A 24,457-nucleotide genomic window follows, 5' to 3' on the forward strand; every position below is an offset into this window, starting at 1 on the left:
AAATTCGGTTATTGTAGAATATCACTATAAATATCCTTATGTAAATAACAGCATTATCAATAAAAATTTCACCTTCTTCTTCATATTGCTTGTGGAGGTTCCCTGGTCCTCGAATTCTAGGGATTCCCTAGCTGTGTGTATCAATTAACATAAAATATATATCCTACCAATTCATCAAAAATAAAGCTAGACGAGACTTGTGAAGTGGATATTATTTCAATAATTAATTATATACATAGTTAATTATTATTATTATTATTATAATTAATTACAGAAATGAGTTTTATATTTAAATATGTTGAAAAAATACTACTTCAATCTATTTTATTTAAATAGTTTAAAAAATACTTTTTGTATTTAAAATTTTGCTGTAAGCATAAAGTTATTGATTCCTAATAAAAAAAAAGGTTATTAATTCCTTAAAAAAAGCATAAAGTTATTAATCAACTGCTGGTACATCCTTCCCCAGAAAAATTATAAAATTTTAATCATAAGTATGAGTTTTTTTTAATTAATTTTATTTTTTTAATCATAAGCTTCAAAGGTTTTATTGCATTAGAATTGCGTTTGACTCATATATTTTTTTAAAGATTGGCTTAAAATTTAAATTTAGAAATAAGAGGTTTAAATATAACTAAAAATTTTAATATATTTTTTTAAAATTTTCATTAACTTAAAATAGATCATCTAAAATGAAGAAATTAAGGAACCTTGGTGGGTATTGCCAATAGAACCTTGGATTGATTTCCTATAATCTCCTTGATGCATATTAATAGTATTCTTTACGTTGTCAAAAAGAAAATATACTGAATAATATTATTCAATTTATCTTTCACTTTATTCAAACTTCTTTCTCATTTTATCCAACTTTTCTATACATGAATATTGCCATCCTAAAAAAGGAATAATATTCATATTCATTCTCTGTTGAACACCGACAGCAGTTTCACCTTATAAGTTCTTTCAACCTCGTGATCTTTTAGCAGACGTTTGTACCGAGTGGTAATGATGACTCTGCTACCGGGACCAAACCAATCAGATCTTCCAACAATAGCCTTTAATTGCTCGCGCTTGTTGACATCGTCTAAAATCAAGAGAACCTTCTTTCTTCGGAGCCTACTTTGTATCATTGAAGCTCCTTCTCGATAACTTGCTAAGTTGATGTCCTTCTCACCAAGTAATTTTGAAATAATGATGCTTTGAAGGTGTTTTAACCCATGTTTCTTTGATTCTTCTCTCACGTTTTGAAGAAAACAGGATTCATCAAAATGACGAGCAATCGAATTATAAACATCTAGAGCAAGGGTTGTTTTTCCTAACCCACGCATCCCATAGATCCCTATGATATGGACAACATCATCGGATCCAACATCCAAAAGCTTCATTACCTCTGTCACTTGTGACGCTTGACCAACCGGATAATCCGCAACATGTAAAGAACCACGACCAATCTTCCTAGAGACCTCCTCGACAATACTCCCAATAAACTCGTATTCATATGAACCTCTGTTTCAAACAAACAAAAAAGTTCTGATGAAGTCAGCCTAAAATCCTTGCATCCATGTCTTGATAGGTACATTAATTGTCAAGGTTAACAAGAGCATTTCTTTTCTATTTAAATTTTACTAGTTAAATCAATAGACAAGTAAAACCTAATCCAATAAAAACCATAAAGTAAAATATATTAGTATGATTGTATACCCATCTTTGAAATGAGAGCCAGACAAGTCAGCTACTTGTTTCAAAGCCATCCTCCATTCCTGCAGCTTCTCCATCTTATCTTTGAACCTTTCCTGATGCTTAGTCATTGCTTCTCCATAACTACCTTTCTGGTGTCTGACATAAGAAGGATCTACTTTGTAAAAGACCGGTATAACCAACAGCCCTTCCCTCTTGCAGTGAAAGATGGTTACAAGTTCATCTAAACAAAATGAGGAAAAAGCATAGTTTTCAGAAAGCACAATAATAGCAACCCTGGAATCTTGAATTGCCTTCAAAAGTGCAGGTGTTATTTCCTCTCCGCTGTGAAGCTTGTCTTCGTCAAAGAAGGTATGAAATCCCTTGTCACAAAGAGCCTTGTAGAGATTGCCAGTAAAACCATAGCGTGTGTCTGTCCCTCTGAAGCTGAGGAACACATCATAGATGGATGCAAGGGAACGTGTCGTTGCAGCCATTATTAGAAGAACAAAGTTTAGTATGGTTATGGTTGATATGGTAGGAGGGAGAATCAAACTTGAAGAAATATGAAAATGAAAGTATACCAAATGCTGTGTGTTAAAAAGAAGATAGCCACCTTTGAGGAAAATATCTTGTTTTTTCTTATTCTCTGTTATAAACGTCAAGTCAAGCTCTTAATTTTATATATTCATTTTAATTTTAAATGAAACAACCGCGTAGACCTTGAAAACAAGGCAGAAAAATTAGACATGACAGAACAAACACTTTCATAGGACAATGCTTTTTTTCTATATAGTTTTACAATTGTGCAATTTGATCTTTCAAATTATTTTTATTACATGTATAGTCTAAAAAATTATTAGAAACTATTTTTTGTCTCATTCAAATGTGGATTCTTTGTTGCTTCTCTCACTCACACACAAAATAGAAAGACATCAGGAACAAAACAATGTTAGCAATATGACCAAAGGAACGGATAGCAATTATAGTTACAATAATATAAAATTTCGACCTTAATTTTGCATTTGCTGAACCATTTTTCTCTAAGCCATGTAAACAGCATATTTGGATTAAATTTTGTATATAACTTTTTTAATTTCTAATCAAAACATAGTTTGAAATTCGAAGTTATCTTCAAAGCTAAGATGTTATCTGTGGATAAAACACACCTCGTATTATGGTTAAATTAAAATCCAAAAATACATGCTTAAAGTGTTCAACTGAGCTTAAGTTCGCATGAGCCAATGACCTATGATCATACTCAAACACAATCTTCAGGGTCTCGAAATGTATACCTCCTCCCATCTACGGGCTGAATGTACAAAAATACACCTCCAGACACAAATACTACAAGAAATAACATGCGATACACAGACATATACAAGTATAATGTCATGTAGTGGTAATATCTGAAGGCATAACCACATCATCAGAATCATATATATGCATAATCACATCGAGAGTTCAGCCTAGTGGAAGGGAAATTATCTCAAACCACCATGTATCTCTATGGTTCCAGCTAATTTCTATAACTATTTTATGATATATATATATATATATATATATATATATATATATATATATATATATATATATATATATATATATATATATATATATATATATATAATGTAAAGAAATGTCTTCATTTAACATTTTATTGTGTCTCAAACTCAAATACCTCTAAAATAAGATATTGTGAGAAACAATAATATTTTTTTCTGGAACACATTGCAAAATAAATGCGTAGTTATGTTTTGTGTTTTCCATCTTTTTCTTAATAATTAATCCATGAAAGTCAGTCTAGTGAAGTAGTGATATAAAGTAGAGATTGCCGGTGAATTACAATTTTAGTTTTCAAGCAATATTTTCTGAATTCAATTTTTACATACTATTAACATAAAATATATATCCTACCAATTCATCAAAAATAAAGCTAGACGAGACTTGTGAAGTGAATTGCCTTCAAAAGTGTAGGTTTTATTTCCTCTCCGCTGTGAAGCTTGTCTTCGTCAAAGAAGGTATGAATTCCCTTGTCACAAAGAGCCTTGTAGAGATTGCCAGTAAAACCATTGCGTGTGTCTTCCCCTCTGAAGCTGAGGAACACATCGATGGATGCATGGGAACGTGTTGTCGCAGCCATTATTAGAAGAAAAAAGTTTAGTATGATAATGGTTGATATGCTAGGAGTGTAGAATCAATAATGTAAGAAAGAATAATGAGAAAGAAAACACTTATTTGCATTCTTTGAAGGTGTACAGGTGAAAGAAAGGGAGAAAATAATTTGAAAGAAAGGGAGAAAATAATTTCTCCTACCAGGAGATATGTGTGTGGTCATCAGGTGTATTTTTTCTCCTTACACCTTTTTATAGTTGTTGGATTGAAATTGGCCTAATGTCAAAAAATCTTTCTTCAAATCTACTTTATGTCAAAAGATCTTTCTTATTTATATTTTTGATAATTTTTAAATTTATTTTATTTTTAATTTATCATTTTCATATCTACATACCATAAATAAAAAACTATCAATTTTTATTATTTAATTTAAAAAATAATTACTAAATAAATATTTTAAAAAATATTTTCAATGTATTTTTATTATAAAAATAATTCATATTTAATAGTTATTACGTGTCTTTCCCTCCGAAGTTGAGGAACACATCGTAGATCACGGGAACTTATTGTTGCAGCCATTATTAGAAGAAAAAAAAATTTAGAATGAAACTTGAAGAAATATGAAAATGAAAGTATAGCAAATGCTAAGTGTTATAAAGAAGATAGCCGCCTTTGTGAAAAATAGCCAAGATGCTCTCACTTTTTTCATTTAAAAAAATACTTTTTTATAATCAAATTGTTACAAATAAACTATAAAAGTATTTTTAATAATTGGTAACTGGTGGTACTAGTAATTCTACCCCACCTCCTAAAAGAATCTTTAGAGAATCAAAATATATATTAACTAATAAATAATATGATAATTTTTAAACAAGTGTTATATAGAAGATAGCCGCCATTGTGGAAAATAGCTATGTATTATAAAGAAGATAGCCGCCTTTGCTGAAAATCTCTTGCTTTTTCTCATTCATTGTTATAAAAGTCAAGTCAAGCTCTTATAAAGGAAGATGCTCTCGCTTTTTTTTCATTTTAAAAAATACTTTTTATAATCAAATTTTGGCAAATAAACTATAAAAGTATTTTTAATAATTAACTGGTGGTACAATTAATTCTGTCGCCCCTATAAAAGAATCTTTAGAGAATCAAAATATATACATTAACTAATAAGTTACCTGATAATTTTTAATCACAAGAGCGTCAGAATTCGTCTTTTATAAAAAAAAACAGAGTAAAAATATAAAACAGAGATGAAAATAGAAAAGAGAGAATTTGAGAGAAAAAAAAGTTGTGTGAAATGTATCATTGATTAGTTCTCGAGAGATCGAGATATAATTAATAATAATAATTCTACTAACAAAATTTTGATAAAATCTTTTGAGGACTTATATGAAATTCTAGATAGTCTAACAAAAACATAAAATTTTTTGTTTAACAAAATACAAACTTTAAAAAGTAAAGTTAATGACATTTTAAATATTCTTAAATCTAAAGATCAATAAATTTGTTTTTCCACAAATGAACTCGATAAAATTACAACACAACTTTTTAAACTTGATTTAGAAAAGACAACAAGTCAAACATCAACAAAATTTGTTTTAACAAAACTTAGAAAATGAGGACAATACCTTTTATAGGAACTTTACAAACAGTTTCAGGACATAATCCTGTTACTAAATCTATAAATCAACATCCTGAAATCTTTCATAAATTCTTTAGAAGAACAAATTTCCGAACCACACAACTAGAACAAATAGTAGATATAGAATCCAACGTTGATATTGGATCCAATTCTAGGATAGACTTTCTCAATCCTAGACAATTATACAATCTAAACTAGTTAGCTTCTGATAGAACTAGCGTATATAGATACAGAAAGATTGATGATTTTCATCTCCCTGATGGAAGACACGAGATTATCAAATTAATCTCAGAACAAACCGGAAGACAACTCCTTAATACAAATAGAAGATATGTATACCTAGGGTTAATCGTCATAGGCGCCAGATCTCTAACAAGATCTTTTGTAGGAGCTAAAGCTTTTGTAGTCCTATTTGACCAAAGGTTCAGAGATAATAATTCTCAGGCTATAATAGGGATGATAGAAATAGATCTAAACCAAACAGTCTCCCTAATTTATATTTCCCCTAATTACACAATGAATCTTAATAATTTCATACAAAACATAAACCTAGAAGTCCAAACAATAGGTTTTGGAAGAAACTTTGAGGGACACAATTTACACTTAGATATTACCTTCATTGGTAGAATAAGTGATCAGATATCCCCTAGATATAGGATAAACACTAATCCATTAGTGATAGCCTTATCCTCTAATGGAATCCAATTTTTACCACCAGAAATCTTTGATTCCTCCAGAAACCAAAACAATCAATGGCAAACACATATTGATGTCGGATCTTCTAGGATTGCAATAACTACTCCTGGATCGGTTATAATAACAAACAGAAGAAATAGTCTTTCAGTAAGACTTACTGATTATGAAGACATACAAAATCCCCCAGAAGAGGAAATGGAACCCTCTAGAATGTCTATGACGAATTTATGGCATTGTTCATATTTTGAATCATATATTCTCTACGAAGAACCTGAACAAACTAAAACTTCTTGTTTAGAAAAAACTCACTTTCCCCAAAAACTTCTTGAAGCAGTTGAAAAATAGGAAGAAGACAAAAAGTGTCAAGGACAAAGTTTTGTAAATAATAAAACAGATTCCAATGACACTGATGAAGAAGATGAATAGATTTTTAGACAAAGGTTATTCTCATCAATAGATAAAGAAAATTCTAATACAGAGGATATTGAGGATTTACTTGAAAAAAATAATTTAAAAAAAAATTATGAAAGTGAAATAAACTTCAGAAAAATGTTAAACATAAATTCTGGAACTGATGAAACAGAATCACTAGTTTCGTTTCCTGAAACTCATAAAGGTCTTATGAATGATGCTTCCAGCTCAAATTTTATCCCTCAATTTGATTATATCATGGAAGACTACAACATGGGATCCCCCCCCCCCCCCCGGAAAAAGTTATCACCCAGTAGATTTAACTCTAGGAGATAACATAAAATCAAAAGGGAAAAAGATGCATGTAGAACCAACATTCAATATGCCATCTCTTTTGTTGAATATAGGAAGTATTGACCCTCAATTACTTCCAAACTACATAGAACAGTGAACTTCTGCTGTTATAAGAGACTATAGAGTAAATCATGAAAGTCATATATCCAATAGTCAAGACATGATAGCAAGAGTTGAAACATATCTAGGGGATATAGCTAGAGCCTGCTGGGAATCCTTCAAACAAACTTTCCAAGAACAAATCAAAATAAATCTAGTAGACCCTAGTCTAAACATCTAAAATTTTTGTAGCTTAATACAAAGAATCTTTACAGCACAATCTGTAAATGATGGAAATACCCTCAGACAAAAGATTTATCTAGGCAACCTAGAAATACTCTCTATAAGTTATTTTGGTAAAATAAAAGAATTTACCCAAGATTACCTAATGTATGTCTCTAAAGCAGGAGGATTTACAGATAAATCTTTAGGAGAGAAATTATTTTTAAAACTCCCAGGTAAGTTAGGACAAAAAATTAGAGACAGTTGGAATGATGACCAAGTTGACCTAGTCAATGCACGGTGCTCCTTTATTGGAAGCCTAACTCTCACCTTGCAATGCTAGAATTGGAACAAGCAACTCCACAGAAGACCCATTTAAACCAAAAAGGAATTATTCTAAACCAAGAGGAAAATTAAACCATGAAAATCCCATTACAGTTTCTCACCAGAATCTCATATGCATGCAGTACGGTATTTGTATGAAAAATGTTTAGTCACAATTCTTAAATTCATTCAATCCATTATCATAACTTTTTGCAATAGAAAAATTTCTAGTTTAGCTGTTTAAGAGGGCATTCACCAGTTTCCTGCAATGGAAAATGATGCTGGAGCAACTAGCAATAGTTTGTATGGGGATTTTGAACCTTACAGCAAATGGCTTACAAAGGAAGGACAACAGACTCTTGAAGAGTTTTCTAACTTTGCCTTCGCTGTTTCTTAGCATTTTCACCTCAACATTTATTTGTAGATAGTGGTGTCTGTTGGACTTTGGCGTGTTTATTTCTTAGGCTACTTCCTATCCTTATTAACGCCACGTTTTTAATTTCCATTCATAAATTTAAAAACAACAAGCTATGTGAAGGAACCAAAATCCTAAGTTAATGGGGACAAATTATAAAAAATAAGATTAGTGGGTTTAAATATATAAATATAGATGGAATAAAATACAAAAAATATAAGAGTTTATTTACAATTTTTAATTTAAAAGAAAATTTATTGGTGAATTTTAAAAAATGAGAGGGTGCAAGTGCACACCCTCAACCTAATGTAGGTCCGCCAATCCTAAGACAATCCTTATCAAGAAAATGAAGAAGACATTATCTGGCTTAAAGATATTTGATCGAGTAAACTACACTAGTTAGTCCTTAGATTTGGTGAAAATTTCACAATCTTTTCATACTTTTTTTACCCCTACACTAACCCCTCAATTATTTCGAAAATATTATTCCAATACCTCTTATACATTATACATTACACTGTGTTCGCTTATAAAGAAGGTAGTTGTAAATTTTAAAAAAATAAGACTTAATTTAGAGAGGCATATAAAAGTAGAAGGAAACACAAATCTATTTATATGCCCAACTCAAACTCAATAAGAATCCTAAATAGGCATTCTTCTTACAAGTATACAAAATTTAACTTTCTCAACTGTTATGAACAGTTGATATAGATCATATAGTAGTATGCTAGCTAAATCCTAAGTACACTTTTAAAATTTAACTAATTTAAGTTTTTCTCGTTCCTAATCAAATTATTTAGCATAAACCAACAAGAACCTGATCATTGTAGCAATTAGAAGGGAAAAAGTTGAACATGCAAAAGCTAAAAAGTTAAAGATCTAAATTTGTATTGACTGGAATATTTAAAATGGATAAATAACCAATTTCCTATCGGAAAGTGTGAGACAATGTTAATTTAATTCTTAAAAGTAATAAAATGAAGGGAGAAAATCTCCTTACAATATCACTTTAATTCTTAAACTTAATACTTATTCTCATTTAACCCACGAAGCTATGCTTATATTTTATTTAAGTCACACAACATTTAGAGTTTTGGACTAAAATAAGTGACATCTTGCATTTTCAAAGGATTTTTTTTTCTAATCTAATTTTTTTTATCATTTAATTACTTTCAGGGATAAATTTGGCTGTGTCTCCCAATTTCAGGAAAAAAAAATGATCATTTACTTATCTATTTGACATGTTTTTATATCTAACTAATATGATATTAATAATCATTTTTAAACTTCGATGTTTTTATGTGAATACTAGTTTAATTGACTTCTTGCACTTAAATTTACAACTTTTTAGTTATTTAATTAAAAAAATATTATTCCATTATTATGTCTGAAGTTAAACTAAATTAGAAATATATTTAAAACACCATATATTTACAATAAGTTTTATGTTCTGTTTATAAGGTTGAAATATATTGTCAATAAACATACAAAAATAAATAAACAAATTAATTGGCATTCAAATTTTGATTAAAATTTGCAAATGTATATACTTTTAGATCACATATACTAATATTAGTAGTATAAAAAAAATTAATATATTATTAAATAAATATACAAATAAATTAAAAATATATTATTATATTATTTTATAGTAGAACTGGTAAGGAAAAATTTAAAAGTAAAAAAAAAAGTATATTAAAGAATTTATTTTACTTTCTTTTAATTACAATGTATATATAAGATAAATATATGTTGGTTTATGTAATTTAGAAATCTAACTATAGAAATATATAGAAAGATAAAACTTGAAAGGTTATATATAGAAAATGCATAAAGTGGTGAAAGATGAATATAAATGAGTAAAAAGTGCATGATGAAGATAGGGTGAACAGCAGTTGGGTTAAGTGAATTTTTGACAACTTAAACCAAAATAATAGAATAGAAAACATGAAAAAAATAAGAAAAAAGCTAAGGAAAACTTGCGTGTCCCCAAAGCTATGGTTTGTAGGAAGGAGGGGCTTTCTGATGCAGACCTTTGGCTTCAGGACACCAATCCCAGTAGACACAGATGCAATAGTAAGACAAAGAAGTTTGGCAGGGAAATTATTACGAAACCAGAAAGAACTTGAATGTCCAGTACTGCTTTGTTGATCGAACCACTCCGGTATACTTGTTCCTGGAAACATAAATTGGTTCCTCCAGCCTCATGCAGTACCTGTTAGTCATAATTCATAAGTTTAAACAAATTAAGTGCATTATGCATCATCAAATCATATACATTATAAAAAAGACAATACCTGATTTAAAAGCATGCTTGTACTCGAGGATGTCAAGGATGCACAGTTTATTGCTTTGAAATGCTTTAAGTTTGGTGGAAGCCCTCTAATTTCCTGAAGATTCTCGCAATCACTCACGTCAAGATATTTTAAAAATTGCAATTCTTTGAAGAATTCAGGAAGGATTGTGAAATTATTCCCCGATAGATCTAAATCTACTACATGAGCAAACCTACATGTTAAAAAAAATCATCACATAGATTGCAATTAATGGCACGAAACCAACGTGCCTTTGAAGATAGTATTGAGCATTTGAGCCCACTTTTTCTTCACCTTCTTCCGATTCTACCCATTGCCCCCTGTTGCAATTATAAATATCGATTCCAGACAGTTCGGGCATCATGGCTAAGCTACATCGTAACTGAACAATTCCACAGCCCAACATGGATAACTCTTGGAGTCCAATAAGATTTTGAAATGAAAATGACAATTCTTTTATGGGAAGGCCATACAATAAAAGATGCTTTATGTTTTCCATCTCTCCTAATATTTCTGGAAAATACTCAAGGTTGGAACACTCAGAAATTTCAAGTATTTCAAGAGAGATCAAGTTGAGAGGCGGAAAACTCGTAAGCTTCCTGCAACCATAAGCACTCCATTTTTTAAGTTTATTCAGTAAACCAATTGAGTCATCAACTGCAACTAAACTCTCACACCAATCATATGAAAGTTCCTTCAAATTTGGGAGATCAGATACATCAGGTATCTGTGTTAAAAATTCGCACTGGTCAAAATTCAAAACTCTTAGATGCCAGAACTTCTGCAAAGGAAAAAAAAAAAAGAAGAAGAAATAAGAACCATATGAATAAATTTTAAGTGAATTTAATAATTCATGGGATGAGGATATCTGTCAGGTAACTTGCCTTGGATGAGCGATGGAACTCAAATGACATAATGGAACTGTCAGGTAACTTGCATATAAGAAGGTTGATCATTTGAAAGTTAGATGGCAAACAATTTGAAGGATATCTGTGCCATTCCAGTACTCTTAAACCTTCTGGAAAATAATTGGGACCTTTGGAAAATTTGCCATTTCTAATAACAAGTATTTTACGGTTTTCCATCTTCATGAAGGCGTTTTCATTCCATTCCACTGTTTCTTCTTTGTTAGATATGGAGAAATCCAGACATATGATTTCAATTTTACTAGTTCCCTGTTAATACAAAAAGGCACGAATCGACCACAATACAACTTGTATGAAATATCAATTGACTCGCTTAGAAAAATTTACAAATTATCAAGGAAAATTTAACTATGATGTAAATATATGAGATAGACAAAAAAAAATTTCAACTATTCATGAGCTCACTCACCGTGTTGTGTTTTAAAACTTGAATTATATCTTTTGGTAACCATAATCTCTTGCACTTCCCTGGCTCTTCTGGTGATCTCTGCCGCTCAATTTCTCTACCCGTGTCCTGAATCAAGTCGTGCATTTCAACAGTACCATAGCAGTTGTTAAGCTTTATGAGAGATTTTTCAACCAACACCCCAATATGATGCTTCTTGCAGTTACCATAAAGAGCACGGAGTATATCATCAACCACTGTCCATTTATACCCTTTGAAGGAAAAAGCAATATCAAGAAAAACATTCTTTTCTTCTTCCTCCAAAGCATCAAAGCTTACTTTTAGAATCTCTAGAATTTCATCACTGGGAATTCTTTTATAATGTTCCATAGCATATTCCCATTCTGCTACTGTTTTTACTAACAAGTTGGAACCTATGACTTCCAAAGCCAATGGAATGCCAGAAGCATAAGTTACTACACGATTCAAGACGTCCTCATAACTTGGATCAATTTTTTCTCTTTTAAAAGCATTCCTTGTAAGCAATTGAAGAGCAGCATTGTGATTCAAAACCTCCATCTCATAAGTTCTTTCAACGCCATGATATTTTAAAACCTCCAACTTTCATTCAAAATTAATTAATTAAAGTCTAAGAATAATTATTCAATGTTGATTCTCATAAAAAAATTGTTCATTTTTATATTGTATTTTTTCAATTTACAAATAAACAATAAAAGTATTTTTAATAATTGGTACTGTATTTCAAATAATTAACTGGTGGTACTACTAATTCTCCCGTCCCAAAAAGAATTGTTAATTAGAGAATCAAAATATATATTAACTAATAAGTAACCTGATAATTTTTAATCACAAGAGCTTCAAAATTTGTCTTCTATATATATAAATTTCTCATTGAAAGAGTTTTATATATAATAACCTTGACAATTTTGCTGAAAACACCCACACATAAGATGTTTTACTTTAAGTCAGATGTATTTGTTCGAAAAGTAATAGAAGTTAATTTTGTATAATAAAAATCATATGAAAATATGAAAAATGTTAACCAATAATTTAGAACATTGATTAAAAAATAAAAATTAAAATATTGAAAAATATCACATACGATATACTTTTTTTGTAATTTTCAATGCAATTTATTAATTTGATAACGCAACTTCAATTTTGGTGGGTCAAATAAGATTTTACATATTTTAATTTTATCTGTACTTCTCAATTTATAATCAATTTTTTAATTAAATTTAAAGGTTAATACACTGAATAAGTGGTTTGGCAAACTGCTTGTTTTTTTTAGCAAGAAGCATTCCTGATACTCGATCTCCTTGATGCATATTAATAGTATTCTTTACGTTATCAAAAAGAAAATATACTGAATAATATTATTCAATTTATCTTTCACTTTATTCAAACTTCTTTCTCATTTTATCCGACTTTTCTATACATGAATATTGCAATCCTAAGAAAGGAATAATATTCATATTTTCATTATGCTTGATTGATTGATTATTTACATAGATATTTATAGAATTCCTGATAACAGAATTTGTACTGATTTGCCTACAAGGAATATTCTTCTTAGCAGAATTTGTTATACTTGTCTGGTTATGGGAGACAATCACAATCAAGCTAGATACGGTTTTGTGCTCCATTCTGTCCTTAAGCAAAATCCTCCTTGCACCCTCTGTTCTTCTTTTTTGTGCTTCCTGTTACTGGTGCCTTGTTGTTTCCTATTCCTGTTATCCTACCAATTAATCTCACTAGAGATTTGATCAACGATATTACCAATATACTTGTATTCACTAGAGATTTGGTCACCTCATAAGTTCTTTCAACCTGGTGATATTTTAGCAGATGTTTGTCCCGAGTGGTAATGATAACTCTGCTACCGGGACCAAACCAATCAGATCTTCCAACAATAGCCTTTAATTGCTCGCGCTTGTCAACATCGTCTAAAATTAAGAGAATCTTCTTTCGTCGGAGCCTATGTCGTATCATTGAAGCTCCTTCTTGCCAACTTGTTAAGTTGATGTCCTTCTCACCAAGTAATTTTGAAAGTAGGATGCTTTGAAGGTGCTTTAACCCATGTTTATTTGATTCTTCTCGCACGTTTTCAAGAAAACAAGATTTATCAAAATGATGAGCAATCAAATTATAAACTGCCAGAGCAAGTGTTGTTTTTCCTAACCCGCCCATTCCATGGATCCCTATGATGTGGACAACATCATGGGATCCAACATCCAAAAGCTTCCTTACCTCCATCACTTGTGACCATTGACCAAATGGATAATCCACAGCATGTAAATAAGCACGATTAATCTTCCTAGAGACCTCCTCAACAATACTCCCAATAAACTTGTATTCATATGAATCTCTGTTTCAAACAAACAAAAAAAGTTCTGATGCAGTCAGCCTAAAATCCTTGCATCCATGTCTTGATAGGTACATTAATTGTCAAGGTTAACAAGAGCGTTTCTTTTCTATTTAAATTTTACTAGTTAAATCAATAGACAAGTAAAACCTAATCCAATAAAAACCATAAAGTAAAATATATTAGTATGATTGTATACCCATCTTTGAAATGATAGCCAGACAAGTCAGCTACTTGTTGCAAAGCCATCCTCCATTTCTGAAGCTTCTTAGCTTTGAAGCTCTTCTGATGCTTAGCCATTGCTTCTCCATAACTACCTTTCTGGTGTCTGACATCAGAAGGATCTATTTTGTAAAAGACCGGTATAACCAACAACCCTTTCCTCTTGCAGTGAAGGATGGTTACAAGTTCATCTAAACAAAACGAGGAAGAAGCATAGTTTTGAGAAAGCACAGTAATAGCAATCCTGGACTCTTGAATTGCCTTGGAAAGTGCAGATGTTATTTGGTCTCCTCTGGGAAGCTCCTGATCATCAATGAAAGTGTAGATTCCCCTGTCATCAAGAGCTTTGTAGAGATTGCCAGTGAAACCATGGCGTGTGTCTTCCCCTCTGAAGCTGAGGAACACATCGTAGATGGATGCAAGGGAACGTGTTTTTGCAGCCATTATTAGAAGAAAAAAGTTTAGTATGGTTATGGTTGATATGGTAGGAGGTAGAATGAAACTTGAACAAATATGAAAATGAAAGTATACCAAATGCTGTGTGTTATAAAGAAGATGGCCGGCTTTGAGGAGAAGTCAGGTCAAGCTCTTATTTTGATATTGATTTTGATGCCTAGGCCAACCAATATTTATTTCTTTTGACAGTTAAACATCCAAAAGATGATGTTCTATATATGTAATGGCTTTATATTTCCTTAGACATCTTGTGTTTTTTGGTTCATTTTAATAATGTAAAGCTGACAGCGATTGAGTTTTTTAGACTTAAAATAACTATCCGATTCGGAGTCTTTATATTTCCTTAGACATCTTGTGTTTTTTGGTTCATTTTAATCATGTAAAGCTGACACTGATAAAGTTTTTTAGACTTAAAATAACTATCCTCTTCGGAGTCTTTATATTTCCTTAAACATCTTGAGTTTTTTGCTTTATTTTAATAATGTAAAGCTGACAGTGATAAAAAAAATTTGGACTTAAAATAACTATCCTTTTCGGAGTGGCCGGTGGATCATTTGGATTATTTTTTTAAATAAAATATTAATATGGATTTTTTTAAAATAATTTATCAGTATGAGTTTTTTTATTATTATTAACAGATTTACCTATATAATCAATAGACTCAGAAAAAGTATAATATGTGTCAAATAATATGTCACATGTTAATTTTTAAAAAAAAATTATCAGTCAAATTATTAATTTTGACCGATGAATGGTCAAAGAGACTCATATAATTAAATTATTTTACAAGAAATTTATATCCCTATTTTTTTATAAAAATAATCCAAAATCATCAATTTCTTCCCTTCCCAATGTACTGTTGACATCCCTAATATATTTTCAAGTATTTTTCAGTAACTACTGAATTTTTTGTTTCACATAACAAATTAAACCACACTGAAACTCTGGCATGATTATATGGAATTATTTATCTATCATAGTTGATTCTATTTACCACATTTTGTAGAAACTAGATCATTTTTCCTCACACATTTCTTGTGGTCTTTTGCAAGAATGAAAAGTTAAAAAGTGTGTTTCATTGCAGTGAATTTCTGGTGGTTCGTGCTTATATATCTGTTTTATTCCCCCGTAAGAGTGCTGGTTTTCTTTTAATTCTGTTGGCCGATCAATGCTCATGTATATGTTTCTAAACTTGAAAGTAACGTGATATCCATTCTTCACCTTACCTTTGTAAGAGAATAATTTTCGTTGATGTATATTTCTTATGCCAGCTCCGTCATTTGTGTAGTGCAAGTGGAGTTAGAAGCTTTTGATCTAAATTTTGTCATGATTGAACAAGATTGAATCATTTCTTTAATTATTCAATCCGTTCCAATTAAATAACTTAAGAGCATAAGTTATTACTGCTAAAGAAGTTCTCAATTTTTTTTAATCTCATTACCGCTATGCATTTTTTCCTGTACGTGGAATTGTGAGGTTTACTTGTCTAATTTCTTAGTTCAAGACATTCTTATGGAAACTAATATTCTGCTACCATTTTCTTACTAAAAACAGTAAAGAAAAATTTGATGATCCACATTCTTCTACCGTTTGGCAATGTGTTTTTTAACCTCGGGCGTCCATCATATAGAAGCAAGCTAGTCACTGTTGGAACCAATTGATGTGAAATTTTGAAAGAATATCTGAATAGGATCATCAAGCAAGTAACGAGTTATTAATATGTGAGATAATCTACTATGATTGGCATCAATGCTACAAATTCCACAATGATATTGTTAATGTTTTTTCCTCGGGATCGAAATTTGGAATGTCAACACTTTTTAATTTCTATGAAGCAAATCAAGTTGCTGATTGTTTAGTGAAAAATATACTCTCTTAGGAAGAAGGAATGCAGTTGTACGTATCACCACAACCCACACATATTTTGATAATAGCAACATATTATTTAGTATCTATCGTTCATTTTCTTACACTGTGTACAGGTACTAATGTTTGCTTTAGACCTCTAAACAAAGTATTAATGCTTTATATATTCTAAATATTTAAACTAGGACTAAAACTCAAAATTATTATTAAATCTCATTTTTTTAAAGTTAATCCTATCCGTTAATCCATTTTAGGCTATATTTATGTTACGATTTTGATTTGTATATGAGATATTTCAGTTGTTATTTTGATTGTTTTCAGTAACGTCCTTAGAATAAGGATGATATGGTATTCATTAAATAATAAAATGCAATTCTTATAATGCATGTAATCGAAGTATCATGGTCAGGAAGGATAACATTAGTGCATTAAAATTATTGTGAGTAACATGATGACTACACCTCATATAGGTCATGTACATGTGAAGCTGGCACATAATTATAAATATTAAGAGTAATATTTATATTATATTAGAGGATCATAAAAAGGTTTGATAACAATTATGTAAATACCATGAGTGCTTCTAATGTTAATTCATAATAGTCATTTGACACGATAATAGTCATTTGACATAAAATCAGTATGATTCCTACAAGTATGAGTTATAGGCTTTAATATTATCAAATGATATTAGTAACAATCATAAATTAAGGTAGTATTTCGACCTAAAGTGAATCATGTTGAAAAATGTAAATGATGTATATAAAATTTGTCTCTTTTACATAACAGAATTTATGTGTCTTACATAAATAGGGTTCATTATATGTTGATCATGCAAAAATGAGCCAATATAAGATATTTAATTTTTTTTTTGTTTACACTTTCACTTGATTATTAAAAAATCAATAATTAAAATAGGGATGATGATACTCTTATTTGATTAGGACATTTGGACAAAGGACAAAGGTTAAACCATGACGTTGAAATCAAGTCAAATATTTTAATGATAGGGATGTATTATTAGATGTTAATTATCATTTATAATATTATAAGAATAATATTATTATCATGCTATAATGAAAACTTACAAGAACACAAATAAAATAATCAATCAAAACAAATATAAATTAAATTTAATTTAATTCATAATTATTTAATTAAATATTATTTAATTAAATCTCTATATTCAAAGAAGCTAATATAATAAAATTTGATAAGACCAAATAAATTATATATATATATATGTAATTTTTTTAAAACTATAGCTTTTTTACCTAGTCCATATCTCCATACATACACGGTTAAAGCAATAAAATGGTCTTTCTAATCCGTTTTGACGGCAGTTTATATTCCCCAACCGGACCAAACACACAGTCCAAATCCTTTGTGCCCTAATTTCTCAAATCGGAATCTTTCACTCCACCGCTCTAACCCCTAATTCCGATCAACGCTTTTGCCTTCGTCGCTCGCCAGGTACTTCGCCGTTTTTTTCAATCCATTCCGAAAATATACCATTCTCGATATAGCTTTTCTCGGAATTTTTTTTACTGGGTATTTCCCCCCGGAAAATCATCGATACGGATCGGATGTTTTCGACACCAAAGTAGGGAATTCGGACAAGTAGCAGTTTTTGACGCTTCTTTGTTTTTAAACCCTAAAAAAATTGTTCTTTTTTCGCCTTTTTTTACTTGGGTGTAATTCTTGCGTGTTTTTATTTAATTGAACTTCAATGCTAGAATTCCCTTTTTTGTTAATGGGTTGAACTCTTGATTTTTTTTCCAAACGGGTGTGCGTATCCCTTGAAAGTGCGGGTTTTTATTTGTTGGGTGTTTTGTATGAGGATTCTGAGTTGAAAGGGAGAGTGCGAGTACATGATTTCTGTGTCTTTGACACTGTAGAATCTTGTAATTTGACAATTTTGGTTCCAAGATTAATTGGTGTATTTTGGAGTCTCAGAATCTGGTTTTGGAATCTTTGAAAAGTTTGTGGCTGTTGCTATGATTAGTTTTGATTAATTTGTGTATATCTGAGGTTTTTGCTTGTGAAGAATGTCATGTTGGCAGTGATATAAGGAAGATATATCACAAAATGTTGATTTTGATAGACTAATAGAATTAGATTTAAAGTATATAACTGTAAGACTAGTTATTTCTTTTTATTTTGACGTGTATTTTCAGATTTACTTATTTAGTCTGTGTCACTCCCCTATCCCCACTACGGGGGTTTTTGGGGAGGTTGAGTTGGTGGTTCTCTTTTTGCTCTCTTGGTTTTCATTGATTAAATTCAGATATCTGATGATCTTTATTCTTCATGCAGTTTGTTAGCGGGAGCTCAGTTATTCTGTTTTATTGACGAAGTGATAACAAATGGATGATTGGGGTAAGATCTTACTTCACTTATTTGTTTGTACATGCACATAACTTGATGAATGTTAACGTAATTGCTGGAATATCGTTTTATTGGATGAATTCTTTAATTAAGTAGTAGATTATTAGCTATTACTTTCATTATTTTCAGTCACATTGTGTTGGTCTTTTAAATTATTTTTGTTCATTTTACCTCCGAGTCCAGATGGTCTTTAATATTTTATCTTCTCATCAACTTTTTATTGCTTATTCCAGATCCTCTTTATGTATCACAAGATAAAACTATATTAATTGTTGCTACCTGTGTCAAGGGAGTCTAGCTCAGTTAGTCAAGCAGGGTGCATGAGTTATTGTAAACCCCTTGACACTGTCTTTGACTCCCACGGATTAAAAAAAATTGTTGCTACCTGCTAATGAATTTTGCTTGGTGCTCAGAAGTTATAATGTGATTCAATTGATAGTTACCTTACATGTTGATCCATTGTATGTTTGGAGTTATTAAATATGGATTTGCTTTTAATTAACAATCAATTTGTATGCATGGAACTAATTATAACATTGATTTCATTTCATTTTTAATATTTTTGTCATATTTAAAGATTAAATAAGTTCATTACTTTAACAATTTTACTGTATTGCCCTTAAGGATGAAATTGTCAATTAAATATGAATTATGAAAACCAAAGCCAAATCACATTGCTCAAATTCAATCATTGTTGAGTAAATTCGTAATTTATCCAACTAAAAAAATAAGTTGAACTCTTATTTTGTAAATTCGCAAACAAATAGATTCCATCTATAAATCAATTCAATTCTCATATTTTATTTATTTCAAACACACTAATATGTTTGTAAGCTTGTTTATTATGTTTCTTCTACTGTCTACTGTATCCTTGTTAATTTGAGAATGTTTGTTGCAGAGGATGAGCATATTGCCCCTATTGATCTTACATTGAAAGATCCAGTTAAAAGTAATTGGGATGATGAAGATGTGGATGAAAATGATGTGAAGGAATCATGGGAGGATGAAGACGAGCCTGCTCCGGTATGAAAAATTAAACATGATGTAACAACAGAGATTTGCTAATTTATGTGTATGATTGTACTTGTGTATAAGTTTTGAAGAAAGATTGACATTTTTGTCATTCCTATTCAGTTACCTTCCTATTGGATGATTAAAATGCCTTTTATACTACTGCTATGCACATGCAACTTCTGTTATTGATCTTATATTTTTTGTTATTTACTAAAATATCAAATTGCTAGTTATTATTATTAATTACTATTCTTTTGAGAAGAAATTGCTAGATATTATTGGTAAATATAATTTTACACTTTATCAGTAATCATTAAGTATAGTTTCATTTTACTTAAGTCTGCAGTTGTATTTTTATACCTGTTTTTATCTATCTATTATCTTAGAGGAAAGGAGGGGGTAGGTTGGGGGGCTTCTATAAAACTAAAAATGGTGCAAGTTGTTTAACATACACTTTTAACAATGATTACTTTACAGTGTTGTTAAATGGCGGCCATGGCGGCGCCATGGCGGTTTTCCATGGCGGGTTTGCGAAAAAACGCCACCGAATAGCGGTGGCGTGGCGGGTTTGGGATGGCGGCCCCATGGCGGCCGCCATAGCCATGGCGGTCGTGGCGGGATGGCGGAAATGGCAGAAATGGCGGAAATCTTCGGCTTTTGTCCGCGGTAGGAGTTGGGCCGACCCGACCCAACCCTACCCGGTTATTCATTAAATTAAAAACCCTCCACAGCTTGCGTTCAGAACACCTAGCCGTCCCTCCAACAGCTTCCATTCCCTCCCGAACCTGCCTGCGTCCCTCCCGAACCCCGCCGCTCCCAGCCGCCGCCGCGACACCACCCCCTCCCCGCCGCACCCAGCCGCCGCCGCGACGAGGCCCGCAACGCACGAACGGCGCCGACGAGCCCCGGCAACGCGCGACACCCCCCATTTTTCTGTCTCGCGTTTGAAGAAGACGAAGAAGAGGAAGGAAGAAGACGCGGGTCAGCTGATCTGTTTCTTTTTTTTTTTTTTGGGCTTTTTGCTGTTTGACACCCCCCATTTTTCTGTCTACAGTTTTTTTTTTCCTTTTGCTATTTGACACCCCCCATTTTTCTGTCTACAACTTTTTTTTTCCTTTTGCTATTTGACACCCCCCATTTTTCTGTCTACAACTTTTTTGAACTCTTTAATGAGTTTATTTGGTGTTGGTACTTGATTATTGTATGAACTCATGAAACTTTTTTAGTTTATTTGAATGCAATCCTTTGTTTTTTTCAATTTCAATGAGTTTATATATATGTTTTTTTTTTTTTTTGTGTCCGCCATGACATCCGCCATTTTCCGCTACGCCATCCGCCATATTTTTATGGCGGATTTTTGACTTTCCGCCATGAACCGCCATCCGCCATTAACAACATTGTTACTTTAATGAAATGGTGCTGTATTTCTTATAATTATGGTCTTCTGTTTTTCCTTCGTTATTAATTGCTATATTTTTTGGTTACTTTGCTTAATATTGTCAGGCACCTGCAGCACCTGCTGTAAAAACTACTGAAAAGGCTCCCAAAAAATCTTCTGATAAAGCCACTGAAAAGAAGGGTAAGACAGTAGAACCAATAAAGGAAGAACCATTAGATCCTGTGGCTGAAAAACTTCGCCAACAAAGGTATATTGTTTTCCACCCAATTTGGTCATCTTGATGTTCCTTTTATAATGTTCTGTTATGGGTATAATTATCACATTTTATTAAACTCTATACCTGACAATGTGTAGGTTTGCCATATATGCTGGTTAGGAAAATATGATTATGATGAGCTAGGGAAGATTATTAAGTACAATTTCTTTTTGTTTGGGCCATATCTTCTTTAACTTTTAGTCTTCTGCTTAAACTACTTTGTTTAAGTGAAATGATATCTAAGGTTTGCTTTACACTAGCTATGGCACTTACATAATGAGGAGCTGATTTATTCTTTTTGGTTATTATATCTTTAAAAGTAGAGAAAAAAGGGTTGCAGAGTGGGGAGATGGTAAGAAATGATAAAGTCCGTCACCAAGCGGAAATAAAGCAAAAACTGCAACAGAACTGAGTATAAATTAACCTCCAAACTCAAATGATTAAATGCGAGAAGCCTACTTGGATACTCCATATTTAGGGTTTACAAAGTGTTTTGAGTGATGGGATTGGCATATTCGTACTGTATTATGCAATGGTATTAAGTTTGATGTTTAAGTCATGTCATTGATAAAATTATTTTTCCTTTTACTAAGTCATGTTTGTTATCGTCTCTGAAACACTGCAGCATCTAATAGAAGCATATTGAAAACTTGGATCAAGCATCCTATTGTCTTATTTAATTTTCTCTCTATTCTCTATTACAGATTAATCGAAGAAGCAGATTATAAGGCCACTAAAGAATTGTTCAGTGGGGGAAAAGAAAAAGATGAAAAGAACCTTGACACTTTCATACCCAAATCTGAGAGTGATTTCTTGGAGTATGCAGAGCTCATCTCACACAAGCTCCGAGCTTTTGAGGTCTGTTAAATACTCCCTCCTTCCTCCTTCCTTCAATATTTTTCGAAGGGCATCCTAATTTGCTTTTTGATGAATGCAGAAAAGTTATCATTATATTGGCTTGCTGAAGGCAGTAATGAGACTATCAACGATATCTCTAAAAGGGGCAGATGCCAAAGATATTGCATCTTCGGTAACTGCCATTGCAAACGAGAAGATAAAGGCAGAAAAAGAAGCCAATGCTGGTAAAAAGAAGATAGGTAAGTTCATATCTGTTTAAAACTGTTTGTTGCTTTTAAATGTGTTACCATGTCTCTCTTTCAGATGTTTTCAAGGTTTTTGCTGTGACTGCAGGTGGGAAGAAAAAGCAACTTAATGTCGATAAACCTGATGAGGATTTTGTTCCTGCTGATCGATATGATGCTCTGGATGATTATGATTTCATGTGAAATTTTTTGGTTCGGTTCCATTCAGATTCAGTTACGGGATTCAAGTGTTTCAACATTGAAAGTTGGGACAAGACCCTTCGGCATACCCTTGTCAAATGCTAATGAGTGCTGTCCCGTATTTTGTCTAATAAGAGTGTTCGTCAGTGTCTTGTTTTCTCATTGTCAATTTTGTCACCACCAATATATGCTCGGAAGTTAGTTTATATGATTTATAGAACAATTTGAAGATGGACGTGGCAACATTCGCCATACCTTTAAACTTGGGTACATTTTATGTTCTTGGATTGTAGGAATAGAACTCGACCTTTTCTTGTTAAGGGAACTTGCCATTGTCTTTTTTGTTAATGTGTTGGATGTTGACAGCATTGTTACCAACTGCATGAGAATGAACATGTCTTGTTTGATGTGCACTACACTTTTGAGAGATGGATACAAAATTACAAAGTAAAACCCTATATGGTCATCTCCAATTGGTGAAACTGGAGAGAGATCTTAAGTTGAAGATTTGTTTTCTCAAGATCAAGCTATTAGAGACATCCTTAAGATCTTGATGTTGATGGTTTGGTTCTCATAGAAGAGCCCTGAAGATGTACACTTTTTTTGAATCAATTCTTATTGCCTCTTCCTAACTAATTTTTGCAGGAAGAAACAAATCAACAAAAACAAAAGAAAGGAAGAAGAGGAACAAATCAACAACAGAATAGTCTAGGACAAAATACATAACAATAGAATAATTACAGTAATTGTACAAAGAGACATGACGGTCAACGCATGGTGGCCGGCAACGATCCTATGGTTGGATTGGAGGCTCGTGTGGTCATGGGGCCTTGGAGCATCACCAGAAACGTGGATCGGAGGGGTAAGGAGAGGGGGGAGAGGAGGGAGTGAGTGGGAGAAGAAGAGAAGGACGGAGGTGGAAGAAGAGGGGGTCAGGGCAGAGGGAGTGGAAAAGAATTTGCATGACTATTATAAAAAAAATTTCAAAATTATATTGATAAACAAATATATAATTTCTTTTCAAAATAAAAAAAATAATTAATTGTTTTTAATTATTTTGAAATAAATTATAATAAATATTAGAATGTGGATTCCTTGTGAAATCTACCAAAAAAAAACATTTAAAATTTTAAAATGAGATACACTATTAGAGTAAAAAAATTATGAGATTTAAATGTGATATGATATTATAGACTCATCAAAAAGAAAATTAAGATATCAAAATAGGATTTTCTATTAGATATACTTAGATCCTAAATAGATCGTTCTTCTTTTCCTACTTGATTGAATGAGTAATAAGAGATAATTTTCATAATTAATTAATACAAAATTAAGTCAATGCATGACTAACATATAATTATTTCTTTTTTACTTGTGAAAATTTTCAGTGTTTTGAGGGTTTTTATCGTGAGCGCATAATTTGCTTATTATAGTCCACTGCGGTTCCTAAATAGGTTTGGTAAAGAATTGTTTCTTTTAAAGCTACTTGCCTAATTTTATTTTATTTAAAAAAAAAACAATTTAAGTACTTGCGTATCCTTTTTGTGGACATTAGTCATATGTTTGAGTTAGGTTTGGGAGGTTAAAAGTAGGGAGGGTAATTAAAGACATGCTTTTGGTTAGTTTCTTAATTTTCTTCCCTTAAGTACTTGCGTACCCTTATTTCGCT

At 31.6% G+C, this 24,457-nt stretch overlaps 4 protein-coding genes across 5 annotated transcripts; 1 reads left to right on the forward strand and 3 right to left on the reverse strand.

Moving 5' to 3' along the window:
- Nucleotides 1-784: 784 nt before the first annotated feature.
- LOC547563 (resistance protein MG13) lies at nucleotides 785-2,281 on the reverse strand. Its single transcript, NM_001361059.1, has 2 exons — nucleotides 1,702-2,281; nucleotides 785-1,506 (listed from the first exon to the last, which is right to left on the reverse strand). The coding sequence occupies exons 1-2, from the start codon at nucleotides 2,172-2,174 to the stop codon at nucleotides 918-920; spliced, it is 1,062 nt and encodes a 353-aa protein (NP_001347988.1). The 5' UTR covers nucleotides 2,175-2,281; the 3' UTR covers nucleotides 785-917.
- An 8,777-nt stretch (nucleotides 2,282-11,058) lies between these two features.
- Nucleotides 11,059-12,126, reverse strand: LOC100780192 (disease resistance protein RUN1). Its single transcript, XM_026126140.2, has 2 exons — nucleotides 11,543-12,126; nucleotides 11,059-11,382 (listed from the first exon to the last, which is right to left on the reverse strand). Exons 1-2 carry the CDS (start codon nucleotides 12,095-12,097, stop codon nucleotides 11,059-11,061), a joined length of 879 nt encoding a protein of 292 aa, XP_025981925.2. The 5' UTR covers nucleotides 12,098-12,126.
- A 789-nt stretch (nucleotides 12,127-12,915) lies between these two features.
- On the reverse strand, nucleotides 12,916-14,744 carry LOC112999807 (TMV resistance protein N). 2 transcript variants are annotated; one of them, XM_026126186.2, is made up of 3 exons: nucleotides 14,104-14,744; nucleotides 13,790-13,907; nucleotides 13,462-13,632 (listed from the first exon to the last, which is right to left on the reverse strand). In XM_026126186.2, the coding sequence occupies exons 1-3, from the start codon at nucleotides 14,568-14,570 to the stop codon at nucleotides 13,612-13,614; spliced, it is 606 nt and encodes a 201-aa protein (XP_025981971.1). In that variant the 5' UTR covers nucleotides 14,571-14,744; the 3' UTR covers nucleotides 13,462-13,611. The 2 variants fall into 2 exon arrangements, with proteins under 2 accessions (XP_025981970.1, XP_025981971.1); XM_026126185.2 differs by having other exon boundaries at nucleotides 12,916-13,907; nucleotides 14,104-14,739.
- Nucleotides 14,745-17,764: 3,020 nt separating this feature from the next.
- Nucleotides 17,765-23,108, forward strand: LOC100775181 (eukaryotic translation initiation factor 3 subunit J). The gene is made up of 7 exons (XM_003548256.5): nucleotides 17,765-17,921; nucleotides 18,765-18,827; nucleotides 19,735-19,859; nucleotides 21,354-21,496; nucleotides 22,210-22,363; nucleotides 22,443-22,602; nucleotides 22,697-23,108. The coding sequence occupies exons 2-7, from the start codon at nucleotides 18,815-18,817 to the stop codon at nucleotides 22,789-22,791; spliced, it is 690 nt and encodes a 229-aa protein (XP_003548304.1). The 5' UTR covers nucleotides 17,765-17,921; nucleotides 18,765-18,814; the 3' UTR covers nucleotides 22,792-23,108.
- Nucleotides 23,109-24,457: the final 1,349 nt, after the last annotated feature.

The sequence above is a fragment of the Glycine max genome, chromosome 16 (assembly GCF_000004515.6).
Source record: "Glycine max cultivar Williams 82 chromosome 16, Glycine_max_v4.0, whole genome shotgun sequence".
Classification (NCBI taxonomy): domain Eukaryota; kingdom Viridiplantae; phylum Streptophyta; class Magnoliopsida; order Fabales; family Fabaceae; genus Glycine; species Glycine max.